The sequence below is a fragment of the Solea senegalensis genome, linkage group LG13 (assembly GCF_019176455.1).
Source record: "Solea senegalensis isolate Sse05_10M linkage group LG13, IFAPA_SoseM_1, whole genome shotgun sequence".
NCBI classification, from domain to species: Eukaryota; Metazoa; Chordata; class Actinopteri; order Pleuronectiformes; family Soleidae; genus Solea; species Solea senegalensis.
Genome location: NC_058033.1, coordinates 2,647,706 through 2,663,445, shown reverse-complemented (window position 1 = coordinate 2,663,445; position 15,740 = coordinate 2,647,706). Strand labels below are relative to the sequence as shown.

Below are 15,740 nucleotides of genomic sequence, written 5' to 3'. Positions count from 1 at the left end.
TGTCATACTCAATATATCTTATTTATGATTTAAATACACATCACAGAATATGAGATCCTACTCATACTGGTACATTAAATTTAAGGGAAAGATCATTTTCTTTTTTTTTATTTTACAGTGACAGATATGGTGTAAAAGGGAATAAAATCAGTGTGTGTGTGTGTGTGTGTAGAAAAATCTGCTCTGTAACTCTGAGCTCACAGTGCAAATGTAAACACAATAGAAATTCATGGATTTTTCACGTTCATGTTGATCCACAGTAATACTGCACGTGTGCATCGGTCACGTCTGTCATGTTTACAGTGGTGGAGGCAGCACTGTGCGGCCTTTACATGCAAATATTCCACACTTTTCTTCAGATAAGGAGGTTAGAAAGTGTCTGTCGTGTCTTTCCTCTTCTCAGTGCAGCACATTCTTCACCTTTTCCTTCCTTTACACATCCTCCCGCCACAGCTCAGGGGTTTTTTTTTGTCCCCCATAAATGAACCTGTCAGTCTGTTGATGTTCAGCCTAGGTCCCCTTCTTTGACTCCCACTCCTGGAAACCATGAGACAGCAGAAAGTGAGGAAAATACGTCACGGTGTGCTAGTCACGCGCACACTCGCGCACACACACGCACACACACACACACACACTTTACCTTTGCCTTCTGCATGACATTCCCCTTCGAGGAGGCGTAAAGAGATGGAGGGCGTTTGCGAAGCTCAGATGCTGAGTTCACTGGCATCGTCTCGTTGTAAACCTTTTCCACTTTACTGCCCTGCGCCTGCACACACACACATACACACACACACACACACATTAAATCTAGTGATCTCTGTGACACATTTATGTCATTTAAAGCAGTAGCAACTTATCACATTCAAATATTAAAACGAAAGGGTGGTTAAGCTCCACACTCAGTGTAGCAGTGTTTAGGTCTCGTGAACGCCACTGCTCAAAAACCTGGTCATTAAGCAGTTTAACAGGATAATGATTCTTGGATATACAAAAAAAAAACAGGTAAATGCACAATTTCTTACAGACGTGACAACATTACAGCCTTCAGGCTGAAGAGAAGCTGTGACTGTGGCACTGATTTATAAGCTTGGTCACATGTGCTGGCAATCACAGCAATCAACCTCCGCCAGCTGAGAGGGAGCAAACAATCAGTGGGTAATGTGACCAAATAAAAAGAAGACGTTTTAACATGCGTAAAAGCAGAATATTACCAATATGAAAACCTAGCAAAACCTAGATACATCTATACATCAATCATAAAAACAAACAAACAAGTTAATAAGGAAGTTGTACTTTCTATATGAAAACCTTATCACTACATGGACTACGTGTACAGATAAATGGAAGTTATAATGTGTAGACTGATTTTTACACCATGTGTGTACATTGTATTGGCAATATTCTGTTTTTATGTACGGTAAAATGACAAATGACCCACTGACTGAGGTTTTAAATCAGTGTTTCTGATCTTGGAGAAATGTTATTACTATGCAATGCGCCGTTTACCTTAACGATGATCTTGGTGTCGGTAGGCGGGCCCAGCGCTCCGCGAGCCAAAGATTTCTTCAGGTTTTCTTTGACTTCTGTCAGTTTGAGCTCGAGCTCCACCCTCTCCTCCTCCTTCTGTTTACACTGCGCCTCCAGCTTGGCAATCCGCTTCTCCAAAGCGTGACCTGTGCGCACACAAACCCGCTGTTAGTGATGACGAGGCGGTACACGCGTCGGCACTCGCTGTGTCTGTGTGACTTGACCTCTGACCTGTGCCATTCTTCATCTTCTCCTTCACCTCCTTCTTCTCCCTGCGGAGGGCGATCAGCTCGCTCCTCAGCTTTTCCTTTTGCTTCTCCAGCTCCTCCTGTTGTGTCAGGTAACGCCTGGCGTCCTCTTCCGCTCGTGTCTTTCCATACTTTGCGTAGTGATTTACATCTAGAGCAAGAGAGATGAGCGGGATGAGTGTCCACGCTGAGGATTGAACAAAGACAACGAATGGCTAAATCAAACTCACTGGAGACGTGTCTCTTGATGGTGGCCTGCTGTTCAGTTTTCTCAGAGTCTCTGCTGGAGAAGGAGGCGTGGCGTCTCACCTGACCCGGCTTGCTCTCAGCGTTCCCGTCCTACAAGGAACGTGAAAATGAACCATAAACATCTCACTCTCGATCGCATTTGGAGATTGCATTCCAGTGAAGCTCAACATGGGAACTACTTTTTCTCTGACTCACCTCAATACTTTCATAGACCTCATCGTAAGTTCTGGAGTCTATGGAGGCGCTGCTAGAGGAAGCAGCAGCAGTGCTGGTGGCCCACCTGACATGAGAAAGAAGTGTTTCAGGATAAAACAAAACATCACACGAACATACAGTACACTCTGGGAAGTGACTCACAGGAAGGAGTGCCTGGCAGCGTGCCGTATGTCTGTGAGCGTGTCCACGTCGATGTAGTCATAGTGCAGTTCTTCAGGGAGAGTGCAGCTCCCGGTCTCGGCAAACAACACACCGAGCCACCGGCCAAGATCCTCTGAGCAGCTGGCCTGATAGACACACACACAATCACACACACACGCGCTGTATATACAGTATCTACATGGGAACTTACTTTCTAAACATGGTTAACCATAAATCATGATCTTTACATAATGTAGTGACTAATTTACAGCCACGTCTGTAAAACCTTATATCATTTTGAAGTGGTAAACTAATCATTTCCAAGAGACGTTTGCTAATGACTTTCTCTGTGTCCTCATCTTGCAGGCTGCAGGATCCAGATCCAGTTTCGAGGCTTTTATTATTATTTTAGTTTATTCTACGTTGTAGTTCTATAAACATGTCATCACTGACAAATGTTGTATATCGGCTCCTGGTCTCTCTCTCACCCCCCTCTGTCCCCCATTTTTCCTTTCACCCCAACTGGTCGAGGCAGATCTTTGAATCTGGTTCTGTCAGAGATTTCTTCCTGTTAAAATTGAGTTGAACTGATGCCTAGTGCTTGCTCAATTATAATACCCATTAAAGTGTTGATAAAATAAGATTTGTTTGGTTTTTCATACCCTTACAATACGCCTTTAGTATGCACTTTAAGGGTTTAAGGGTCTTTTGCACAGCCGTGTTGAACAGACAAATAGTGTGTTTAGAAGCAGTAGTTTACGATGCTAACAAAGCAAGACAAATGCACTTGTCTCTGAAGGCCACAGTAGTTCTTTGTTGTGTTTGGGAAAGGAAGAGTTAAGCAAGAGCTCTTTGTTTGTACTATTGGATGTCACCAGCTTATAAACTGGACTTTTTAAATGTTTAAAATTCTACCTCTAAAGCTGCCAGTTCGTTGCTTCCCTGCAGGATGCGAAAAGAGAAAGGGTGTTTGGGTCCGGGGCCACCGGGCACCACCTCGGCCCCTTTGAGTGGCACCACAATGACTGGGGGCTTCTGGTCTCCAGGGTCTTTCTGCAGGTACAGGCTTCCTCCTCGCACCACACACCAGCGCTCCTTCCAAGAGCCGCTCAGACACACGCTGAGGAAGCCTGTGGAGAGAGAGAGACAGAGAGAGAGAGACAGAGAGAGAGACAGAGAAGGGTCAAGTCTGTTAGGTGTCTCGGAAAATAGTGGCATCTGCTGCCGCCTTGGAAATGTAATCAATAGCAGACTTAGTATAGTGGTATATTTCAGCACGAGCCCAAACAGAGCATTTAGAAAATGTCGAGCTTGCTACTTGAATTTCAAAGGGAATAAAATCACCTAAGCTGTGTAACTGGGGCTGCCTTTTCACAATCAATGAATCTTTCAAGAGGCGCAAAGGACCCAGAAAATATTCACATTTCAGGAGATGGAATTAGACAAACAAGTAATCAACCTTATCTGAGTTAGTACTTATAAAATCACAATTGTAGGAGATTTCAACTTCCATGTAGATGTTGACCGTGATAGTCTCAGCGGTGCATTTAATTCACTGTTAGAATCAATTGGTTCTAGTTAAAACACGTTAATAAACCAACTGATTGCTTTAGTCACACCCTCGATCTTGTTTGAACTTATGTTATTGATATTGATAACGTCAACATTTTTCCCCAAAACCCTCTCCTAACTGATCATTATATACTCACATCTAATTGTACAATAATAAACTACAATAACATATAGAACAAATACAGCTACAGTCAGTGCTCCACTGAACCATCTATTCCTTTAACACTGAGCAGTGAGCACTATATGAACTTTTTTGAGAATATAATAACATCAGTCAGAGAAAAAATAGATCATCTCCTCCCTCGTAATGGGACTGACTCATCCTTTAGCTAATTGTGGAGTTCCACACGGCTCAGTGCTCGGGCCTATACTTTTGACCTTATATATGCTTCCTCTTGGGAACATTATTAGAAAGCACAACATACACCTTCATCGTTATGCAGATGACACACAGCTATATTTATCAATGAGGCCGGATGAAATAAATCAGGTTGTTCAACTCCAGGAATGTCTCAGAGACATTAAGGTCCTCGATGACCTGTAACTTTCTACTTTTAAACTCAGACAATTCTGAGGTCATTATACTCGGCCCTAAACACCTCAGAGAAAAACTTTCTGACCATATTGTCACTTATCACCATGGCTTCCAGTTCCACGGTGAGGAACCGTGGAGTTATTTTTGACCAGGAAATGTCATTTGATTCACACATAAAACTCATTTCCAGAACAGCTGTCTTCCACCTGCGGAACATTATGAAAATTGGAAACATTCTGTCCTTACATGACTGTAACTCCTTATTATCAGGATGTTCCAACAAGTCTGTAAGAACCCTTGAGTTAATTCAAAATGCTGCAGCACGAGTTCTGACAGGAACTAGAAAGAGAGACCATATCACTCCAGTGTTAGCTTCTCTACACTGGCTCCTCGTACAGTTTAGAATTAAATTTAAAATCCTCCTCCTCACGTACAAAGCACCTAATGGTCAGGCCCCTTCATACCTGAAAGACCTAGTTTTACCTTATCACCCTAACAGACCACTTAGGTCCCAAAATACAGGCTTACCTATGGTTCCCAGAGTCTGTAAGAGCAGAATGGGAGGCAGAGCCTTCAGTTACCAGGCTCCTCCTCTCCTGTGGAACCAGCTTCCAATGACAGTTCTCTGTATTTAAAGTTAGACTTAAAACTTTCCTTTTTGATAAAGCTTATAGTTATAGTCTCTCTCTCTCTGTGTCCTCATCTTGCAGGTTGCAGGATCCAGATCCTCATCTCCCTCTTGTCCTTTGACAGCACGATACAAGTTAGTTACAATGGTCTTACACAGGTTTACCCTCAAACACCAGTCAGCAAATGAAACAAACTGCCAGCCAATCAGTTCAGTAGCTACTTGAACAAGTGGAGCCCTCACCACATCGTGGGTTGTCATGGTGACCGGAAGATGAGATAGGCTCTCCGGGTAAAGGAGGTTTCCGTTTGGAGAAGGTTATGATGCGAGTGATCTTCTTCCCCGCCGCTCGGCTCATTGACCCCGTCAGCTCTGAGAAGGCGCCGCGCTTCGCCCGGTCTGAAATAAACAAACATACTCGGTCAGACTTTGTTGAAGCTCAGGCGTTTAAAATATGCAACATTTCATTGTACAAGTTCTGTACTTTCAATGATAATTTAATCTAATCTAAGTGAGAAATATAGGTGAAGGAATCATCCCTGTTTCACTGAAACGTGAGTGAGCTTTCTAAAAGCTCTGCAGGCTCACCTGAGCTTTGGGGTATTTCTGGGATGGCAGGGTTTTGGCGCTTTTCAGTACAAACTATTCTTTTATTTCACTTCAGAGATGGATTCTATTTATTCAGCTAAGCCCTAGAGTGAGTTGAATGTACCAGGTGCTGCGGCGCTTGGCTCAGTGGACTTCCTATGATGTCAGTGTGGGACAATCCCAGGAAGAGGACAGGAAGGATGTCATATCTGCTCTGGGCCTCACTTCCCGTCTCTCCCTCTCTCTCTCTCATGTCTCTTCAGGTTCGCTCAGTAAACAGTCTGTAACATTTCTGAAACAATACGACTCTTTGACCCATATCGTGTCCCAGCATCACAGATCCACCGCTTTGTTTGTTAAACAAAATAATATTCTTTGATCGCACTCTTGAAAGCATGTGTGTGAACTTGAATTTGCTACCTTGCTGGGACCTTTCCTGGCATAACGTTGTCAGGACCAGTAGTCCTCAGAGAGACCAAAACCTGGTCGTAATGAGGCAGAACCTCATTTTGGGGAACTGGTTATTGTGGTTTGTCATTAACTAGTTCTGGTTAAGGCCAGGGATAACGCGTGTGTGGACTGAATTTAGTCTTGAGGACATGTCCATGATCTGTGAGAACATGCTTGGTGTCACTTTAGTTTAAGGTTAAGACGTGGTTTAAGGGTTTAGGGCATAATTAAGTTGTTATAGGCCAGTGAATGTTTCATGTCGACGAGTGTCCCCACAATTACAGACGTACGGTGAGCGTAAAGTGGATAATACAGTTTCAAACAGAGAGGACGTGCAGACAACTCACTCCTTTTTAACTCTGCGTTTGTTTGTTTTTCTTTCGCTGTCTCCTCAGGCCCACATAAATGCCCCATGGGAGAAATTTAAGATAAAATATTCATAATGAAACGATAGATTCCCCAACACACATGGAAGGGAAGGGTGGGGTGAAGAGTGTTGTGCAAGTCTCCCCTTATTTTGAACTTGTAGTCACGTAATCAATAACAATGAAGATATAGTTACTTAGTGAGTCAACGGTGTCCCGTCCTGGCACATGTGCAGTGGACTGACAGTCGGCCGTTGGCCCGCTGTCTGAGTCTGATGCCTGTCGCTCAGACTGCAGCACCTGGCAAAGGAAACGAAAATAACTTCAAGATTCTGCCAACACGGGGTGTAACGGCTATGTCACCATGCATTCAGCGCCTTGCCTCTGCAGCGGCGTGCCAAAACTTTAAGTGTCTAAGTCTTTTTCTGAAAACTATCCAGCTCAGCAGCCTCAACGGCGTCACCTCATTCGCTGCTTTTACACTAGAAGCCAAAGGAACAGTCGTGTCATGCGTAGGATGAAATTACACAGGCAAAAAGACAACACTGTGACACACCTTGTCAAGCTCCAGTTTCCTCTGTATCATGGGGGAGGTGGATCCCTCTGCTCCTTCAGTGTTGCTACATTGGCTGCCAACGTCTTGCACCACCTGGACCAAGAAAAGTAAAGAAAAAGAAAGAAAAGAAACCTTCACTTCCGAACATGACCTTGTATTCCCAGTCTTGTCTGATTTAGTGAGCAAAGCCGACCTTAAGCCATCTCTGGGCCTGTTCTTTGCTCTGCACAGCCAGGACCAGAGCCTCGCCTCCAGGCAACGAGAAGCGCAGCTCGTGTCTCTTCTTCTTTCCCTCCTTGGGAACGTAGATTACGTTGCACAGGTTGAGCGGGAGCTCTGTGTGTGGGGTGGTCTCTTTGATGCTTTTATAACACTGGAAAAGACAAAAGGATGAGCCGTAGAAAGACGAAGACAAGAAGTTCTTCTGCTGAGATGAAGTTGCTTATATGATAAAAAAAAAAAGAAGAAACAAATTATGACTAAGTCATTATAAGGACTAATTAACAAAATTTGACCAAAATAAACAGGGAGTATACACATTCCAGCAGCTCCAGAACCCCCCAATAAAACCTACACAGGGCAGAACAGTCATGTTGTGGTCAGGACTGGTATGCCACAACTGGAATCCTAGTTCAACCAAGATGTTTTCCCTTAGCTCTACATGCTGATAAACATACAACTTTTCGATGAAAACCTCACTTAAACCATCATATCTGAAGCAGCTGTCACCTATTCACCTGCAGTTTATTGTCTCGCACAACAACGAGCTGTTTCGTCCACTGGCCGAAGCGTTTCTTTCGCAGCAGGAAGGCACAGATGCGACAGTCTGTCACCGGTCCGTCTGGACTCTCCTCGGCCGCCCATCGCCGAGGTCGGTCCCGCCCCTTTGCCTCTTCATCCTCTTCCTCGTAGGACTCGTAGGAGCTGCTCAGAGCGTCTGAGTCATTGTCTGAGTGACCCAAAATAAAACGCATGATTAATTCACACAATGGAACTCATTTGAAGAGTCAGTAGAAGAGAGGGTCAACTCACAGGAGTTTTTAGGGGGGCCATTAATCCTGGTGATGGGGTAGTTGTTGTCTGCATCTTCATAGTAAGCATCCTCCACTGAGTTCCTGGATGCTGCAGGGAGACGGAGTAAACAGAGACTGTTTGAATGCTCATACTGTCGTTATTCATCAGTGTGCAAATCCACTGAGCTCTACTGACTGTTCATATTGGTGGTAAAGTACTGCGGCGTGGAGCCAGGATCCAGAGGAACAGCCTCTTCATAATAGTCATCAGGAAGTGGGGTGGTGGGCAGCGGAGGGGGCGTGTCCGTAGGTGTCTGAGGAACCTAGGTGAAGGTGAAGCCCTGGTTTATTTACGGGGGACAATAAAGATAAGTGGGGTAGTCAGTGAGACACTGTCGGTGACTCACAGATTTATTAGGATGGGTCTTCTCCTCTTCCTCTTTGTGCTCTTTCTGCTCCACTGGAGACATGCTGAGCGTGTGCAAATCGCAGTCTGGTGGAACAACAGGAGGAGCAGAAAATCAACACTGTTACAGGACTTACCTAACGTAATGAAAAACACACTCTGAGTAACAACTCACCAAAGTCATCAAACAGAGACTCCACAAAGCTTGTGCCGTTGCCATAGAGACAGCTGTTCATGTAGACGTCTGATCCATTGACTGTGGGAAACGATCAATAACAGGTCTGTTAAAAGACGGACTGCGGTGTGACTCCCGAAGGCCAGGATTACCACAGCATATAGAGATGCAGCAAACACATGCTGGGTGTGGTAATCAGAAGTGACCAATCTCTATATTTAAACCAAGTGAAGTTTTTTTTAGATCTACATCAAAAAAACAAGGGAGTGCAACAAACATAGTACATTTTGACATGAGGACGTCTCTCCTTTCTTTGACTGTCTCCTGTTATTCTCGTAAAGCTTTACATTCCATCATCCTCTTACATCAATCCCATTATCCCCTGCAACATCCTGTTTTGTGCCGGATAAGCCAGGATCTATACTGTCAAAACCTCCGTGAGATTTGATGTCACGGCGGCTGCATTGTTGTTGTTTTGTTTATAACGACGTCGTATGTCAGGCGCAGTGTTAAGCGCTAATTACAGGAAGGCCGATCCACTGCAGAATGACACAGTGACAAAAGAAAAGCTCTATTTTCGTCGGTGTAAACTTGTGTTGTTGTGACTTTGGTCAAAAACTACCGCAGCTTGAAATGAACCGTGTTGTCTGAGACCAACACAACAATAAAAAAGTCATTTCATTCATTCATAAATAGACTGTGAATGCTATTTGTTGTGATAATAGTGCTGTTGTACCAGAAAGCTGCAGTGAGTCCAGGATGTTGCGTACTGAGGCCATCTTGTCAGCAGTGGCAGGGCTGACAGTCTCGTGATCCAACATCTTCAGCAGAGAACCCAACTCGTTCACGAGTCGCTCCACCGCCACTGTGAACCACAAAAGGCGGAAAAAACATATTATTTGGTCCGGCAGAACTATGAGAGTACACTCACCGGTGGTCACAGTTACGACTCATAACTGTGGCAGTGAACGAGGGCCGTGGAGTCGCGCTCACCGGCTGTTGCAACAGCTGAGGGGCAAGAAATATTTAGCGTCTTCACATATCAGAGTTCACTCTGAGTCATTTTCTTCATCAACGCAGACAAAGATCAGCTCCTGCAGTTTTGATATTTCAAGATTTCTTTTTCAAGTATAAATATGACACATCCTGCGTGTGTGCGGGTGTTTGTGTGTTTTGTTGACCTTGACATTGTTCCACATGCCCTGACACACTCTCACACATCCTGCGTGGGCTGAAAGAGAGAGGGACGGAGAGAAAAGGAGGTGGAGGTGGAGGTGGTGGTGGCTGAAGGAAATGGATCCTGCTAAAGAAGGAAATCTGTATTTCCATTAGAGATACGTGGAGGATATGCTTCACAAAGTGCCTTTATAGCACTGAGTTTAGTCATTTACATGTTTGTAAGAGAGGCGTTTAAGAGGCAGAGGACATTAGTCTGAGGCTGCAGCACATACACTTGTGTAAGTGCTCTTCTCTTGTGGTGTAGTCGCGGAATTGGCTGATATTTACTTCTAATTAAATACTGAATATAGGATTTTAATGATATGATACCGCCACTGTGCAAAGGTTCATGTCAGTTCGGGTTTCAGTGGAATTAACTTGACTAAACTATGAAGGCCCATAAAGACTCCTTGGCTGCATTTTCCACTCTTCATCATTTGAGGCATTAAAACTGGAAAAAAATGTGGGTACATTTTAAATGGAGGCTGAAAGTTCTCCACTTCCTTTAAGTACTTTCACAAAACTGGAAGAATTATTCCAATAACGCATCAAACTGAACAATCCCGCTGTGGTGACTAGAATACTGAGAATACAGGGGATCTGTTAAAAAACTCAAATCAGTTTTTTCCTCTCACACTGAGACACAGAGAGAAAGGCCCTTACTCTCCCATGAGCCTCTTCCGCCGACATCCCTGCCTGACAATACTCTATTGTCTCTGCGAGGGCCAAATTTAGACGATCGCCACAATGGTCTGCAACACCAGAGCAAACAACACAATGTCAGAAACTCCAACAAAAAAAAAAAGCCCAAAACAAAACAGGAACCAAGACATGCACAGTCTGCGCGGGGCGTGGCACGGCACAGCTGCGTCGACTGGATCCATGAGTATTCAGGGTTACAGGATATATCTCCAGCAGCTGTGTGTGTAAGCGCGCGTACGAGCGTGTGCGAGTGCAGCTTCTCGGCCGGCAGCTGTGGTTTCCTGTCTTAGCTGTCGACAGGAGCTTCTCCTCTATCTCGACTCTCTCCTCCGTCCAATCGCGCAATCTCTTCCTCCCACTCTCCCCCCCCCTCTCTCTCTCCTCCTCTCATCCCTTATTGTCCTGCTTCCCCCGTCACACGTTTGCCTCCTTATTTGTTTGTCATCGTCCCCATTAAGCGGTTTCACAGCTGACTGCAGCAAAATGTGTGGCGCTTCACATCATCAGTGTATACACAGGCAGGAGTGAAGTGCAGGAGCAGGAGCTGGAGTGTAACTTTACACAGCCAAGGCCATCAATGTGTTTGCCATCTCTCGCTCTCTCTCTCTTGGGGGACCCGAGGGATCAGAGGCTGAGAATCAGCTGTTCTGGAGGCTTGTGGTCAGTCTCACCCACAGAGGGAACTTTGTAACCCTCCATTCCACACACACACACACACACACACATACACAAACACGGCACAGATTGTCTCCTCTAATCCTTTTTTTTCCCCCCACTGATTCTCAAAAATATTCACTGACCCACAGAAACTAATAACTTGTACTTACTATGATTACAATTCATGGAAAATGTGCGGTGTGTTATGTACTGTACTGTGTGTGTGTGTGTGTGTGTTTATGTGCATTTCTGTGTGTTTGGCTTCCAGTAAGAGAAGGTCAGTCATGAGACTCGGGCCATGCGGCTCCAATTTGAACCGATTCCGCGTGTTTCGGTTGCAGCGCAGAGGAAAACAACTGCATCTCAGTGCTGCTGCTTCTGCTGCTGCTGCTGTTTATCTCGCCACATGCTTATGGGCTGCAGAGTGACAGAGAGAAAGACTTTACTCCCGCTAATCTGAGGCTTTCCCTCCCTTCCATTACATATCTTAGCCATCAGTCACACCAATCCAAGGCCAACCTCCTCCTTGATCTGCCTCACCCATCCAAAACATCCCTCCCAGTTCATTTCAACATGTGTAACTGCACTGGATTGATTTTCACTTTGACAAAAAAAACACCTACAAAAATTCATATTCCGAGAAGGCTCCAAAGTGTATGAAAATGTATGTTATTTTACACTAAAGGAGGCGTCCTCTTCCTGCCTCCCCCACACTCCCAGAGGCTCTCCACTCCCTCCCTTCTCCCTCTGATCTTTTTCCCCTTTTCTCTTTCACCCTCTTCTGATTCTCTCCATCCCTTCTCCAGACACCCATTTTCTGTAGTCAGAGGTCAGAGTTCACGTCTTGCAGCTCCCTCTGAGACAAAAGTCTGCTTCAGAGATTCACCAGCCCCTCATTCATATTTCCATGACAACAGTAGATAGTGTCATTGCTCTAGTTGCATTCCCCTCCAAACCAATCAGGCTGGCAAAGAAGAGCTTTAAAAAGAAACAGCTGGGGGGAAAAAGATGTGATATTGTCTCTTCTTCACATTCTTTTAAAACCTTATCACTGTCCACAAATAGCGCCACAAAGACCGCGTTATTATGTCAGCTTTCCTTGTTTACACCGAACCAAACAAGGCCAGAATAATTCAAGAATCAAGTCAGGCGTCTGTCCTATCCTGAAACAACCGTTTCATACTTTCTATACAGAAAGGAAGAACATGAACACTTGAACATGTTGTGCAGCCGAGAGGCTAAAGAGACACTGATCCAGAGGAAGTGCAGTGTGGCACAGCATGGGTTTAATGTGAAACCCAGGCTGCTGTGGTTACGCAGCCATTTAGCCACAGTGGTTTAATAGCTTTAGTTTAATTAGCTCAACAAGGCAAACTGTGATGCATGCCAGTGGGGAAAAAAAAAAAAATTCTTTTTTCTTCAGTTAAATAAAAAGTTTGGCATTTTTGGGGAAAAAAACACTTATTTGCTTTCTTGTGGAGAATCAGATGAAAGGCTCTTAAGGAACGTACTTAACAACGTAAACTGAGCTAGTTATCAAATCTGCTTCTAGATTTCACATGTTTTATCTGGAGTGTTAAATTTGTGCAAAAAAAAAAGAGAGAGAGTTAACATAGCTCTTAACATATAAGACATTCTCTATTTATGCTACTGCACAGTTATGAGAGCAGTCAGCTTTTAAAACTACAGAAGAAAGCACTCAGACAAACACGACCATGGACTGGGAAATACAGCAGAGTGCTTTCATCACACAACTTAACGTCTGTGTCTGTAAAAGTGGAGCCAGACAGAGGATTACTCATATAGAAAACTACAAATAAATAATAAAAATGTAATAACAACAACATACACATATATATATATATATATATATATATATATATACAGTCAATTTAAGTCCACATATTGACTCTGTGCTACACTGAGGGAGGAGACATGGAGTCTGTCATCACTGGCTCTGTCTCACGCACATGCCTGCACACAGAGAGAAACATTCATGTGGATAAAACCACGATATTGTGTTTTCCTGTTTGGTATGAGGGTGTTATCACCACATCTGACACGTCTCAACCTACAACCGTCCGACAAGCGCGACGTGTCCAGACCTGCAGCTTTTATTTCTGTCACAGACGTTCAAGAGAACAACAGAAACAAACGCCAGCGGAGGTTATAGGTTCAACTCCGTGAAAACATCCCAGGGGGGAGGTGGGAGTCACTGGTGGAGGAGAAGAGGAGAAGGAAAAGGAAAGAGGAAATGGAAGGGAACCATGTTCGAGGTCAAGGCTTGTGACAGTTGTTAAACACAGAGAAATATGCCTGTGTGTGGGTCGGACAAATCCCGTAAATCCTTTCTTCCTTTGGTCTTATAATATGCATCACTTGCATGTCCATACTATTACAAAGAGAGGGAAGTCATTTTTTAAAATCTGCTTTAACTTGTCTTCAAACGTTACTTGTGTCGCTTCTGTTTCACGGGCCACTTTGACATATTTGGCACAATTGTCAATGGACACTAGAATGAAACAACTATTGTTATTGTTATAACTAACATCTGTGATTTCCCTGCTGCACCAAAACCTTTTTATGATTTATGGCACGAGTGATAGTGCGGAGGTGCTCCAAAAGTACATCTGTTAAAAAGGAAGCACAGAAAAAAATGTAGGGCCACATGGTGTGGTAGTGGTTAGCACTGATGCCTTACAGCAAGGGCCTTTCTGTATATGTAGTTTGCATGTTTTCCCTGTGTGTGCATGGTAAAAACGTAGTATCATTATCATCAACAATTTAGCCAATAGTGATACAGATTTTGTTTGTTTCTATTGTTAGTTCCACCCCACAAGTTCAATCATACAAACAATATCAGTTTTGGAGTGTTTTTAGGCTCTTGTTATTCAATTAGATTTTTATTTTTTCAGCTCAAATAACCATTGTTGTCCATATTTTTCATTTCCAGGTAAAATATGTGCAGCCAATATATCAGTGCCAGAGGTAGAGTAATTAATCAGTTGATGGAGTCATTAAGAACATTTTTGCCATCAATAATAGTCATTAATCAAATGACATTTCATTTGTTTTCCTAGAATGTTCATGAAAACTGCTAGAATTGGTTTTCATCCATGTAGTTAGATTATGTGTCAATTATTTAAGATTTACATTATTGTAATTTAAGACAGATATAGTGATTTATCGCAAAATGATAGCCGTACAATATATTGATTATCACAGAATCGTTGTGTCGTGATATTATCGTGGACCATGTATCGCGTATCATATCCACCCCACCCCTACTATTCATGTGGTTCAATTAATTTCTATTAAAGTGAATACATTTTCTGAATTATTTGGGATTAGTTGAACTAACAACTGACTTCAAAAGTTCCAACTCACCATCAGCCATAATAAAGGTCGACATCTCAGCAGTACGTCCCTACCATCACATTAAGATGTTTAATAATCTCATTGTTTGGAGGTTAAATCAGTATGAGGATATCAATTGTGTAAATTCATACCACAGCATCTAAATAAAGAGCTTGTTGAAGGAAACAGCAGCAGGTTATGGGATTACTGTTTTTCAATGGGTGACTGAACAATGCCCCTTTCTCTAATTTCCTCCCTTTATTTACATTAACGTGTCAGTGTTTGAGCCGCTGCTTCATCACCTGGTGTCACATAATGCAGCTTCCTGTTTCCAGTAAGTTTTGCCTGCAGGCGATGAAACAGAGCGTCCATTCAGCTGCTGCTGCTGCTGCTGCTGCTTCTGCTGCTGCTGCTGCTGCTTCCAACAGGGCATTTCTCTGTTGGCATCAGATTGCATCACTACCTGAATCAACAAGGATACCTCCGCCTCTGTAGCCAATCACAGCGCAGCAAGCCGTGTGTAGGTGCGTGACGTCACGCTCCCGTTACTCCAGCAGCATAAAGCGGGAGTGTTCAGTCACTCACGTTATTAACCGTTTACCTCAAAATCACAAACCGGATCATAAACTGCCGTCATGTACACACTTGTAATCACTTTTTGCCTCATATTGTATAAAACATGTACATTTACTTGCCTGTAAGTGCTCTGTCGACATTAAATATAAAGTATGACACAGTTTACTCACCACTTTGACGTCTGGCATCCATGACTGCTTTAATACAGCGACTCACACCCCGTGTGTTTCCTGTATTAACAGTAATAACAGTTATTATGATAATAATAATAATAATAATAATAATCCTTTGGTAGTTTCATTCAAAAGTTACATGAACATGTGAGGCGGTTCTCCGGCCGCAGACACAGCGGAGCTCCGTCAGCCTCTGAGCGGACAAATGAGTCAGAGCAGCCGCTTCACCTCAGAGTTTGAGTCGGCAGCAGCGGCAGCAGCCCGGTTCTTCATCCGAGACTCCGCTGGGTCCTAATGCTAATACGCGTTTAAGGCCATTTAGAGCAGATGTACAGTAGGTGAGAAGAAGGGCATAAATAACCAATTAACGAGTTATCATAGCTATATA

At 43.7% G+C, this 15,740-nt stretch overlaps 1 protein-coding gene across 1 annotated transcript in view; it reads right to left on the bottom strand.

Annotated features, from left to right (window-relative positions):
* Nucleotides 1-15,598, bottom strand: part of afap1l1b (actin filament associated protein 1-like 1b) — a 15,772-nt gene extending 174 nt beyond the window's left edge. Inside the window, exons 1-20 of the mRNA XM_044041348.1 lie at nt 15,492-15,598; nt 15,350-15,409; nt 9,406-9,534; nt 8,670-8,750; nt 8,496-8,581; nt 8,285-8,411; nt 8,108-8,197; nt 7,813-8,024; nt 7,269-7,448; nt 7,076-7,168; nt 6,717-6,819; nt 5,360-5,515; nt 3,297-3,511; nt 2,382-2,527; nt 2,220-2,304; nt 2,006-2,114; nt 1,759-1,926; nt 1,507-1,673; nt 641-766; nt 1-537 (exon numbers count right to left, since the gene is read on the bottom strand). The exon at nt 1-537 is cut by the window's left edge and continues 174 nt beyond it. Of these exons, the coding sequence (XP_043897283.1) occupies nt 511-537; nt 641-766; nt 1,507-1,673; nt 1,759-1,926; nt 2,006-2,114; nt 2,220-2,304; nt 2,382-2,527; nt 3,297-3,511; nt 5,360-5,515; nt 6,717-6,819; nt 7,076-7,168; nt 7,269-7,448; nt 7,813-8,024; nt 8,108-8,197; nt 8,285-8,411; nt 8,496-8,581; nt 8,670-8,750; nt 9,406-9,534; nt 15,350-15,371 (2,322 nt within the window). The 5' untranslated portion in view covers nt 15,372-15,409; nt 15,492-15,598 and the 3' untranslated portion in view covers nt 1-510. The remainder of the gene's footprint in view (nt 538-640; nt 767-1,506; nt 1,674-1,758; nt 1,927-2,005; nt 2,115-2,219; nt 2,305-2,381; nt 2,528-3,296; nt 3,512-5,359; nt 5,516-6,716; nt 6,820-7,075; nt 7,169-7,268; nt 7,449-7,812; nt 8,025-8,107; nt 8,198-8,284; nt 8,412-8,495; nt 8,582-8,669; nt 8,751-9,405; nt 9,535-15,349; nt 15,410-15,491) is intronic.
* Nucleotides 15,599-15,740: the final 142 nt, after the last annotated feature.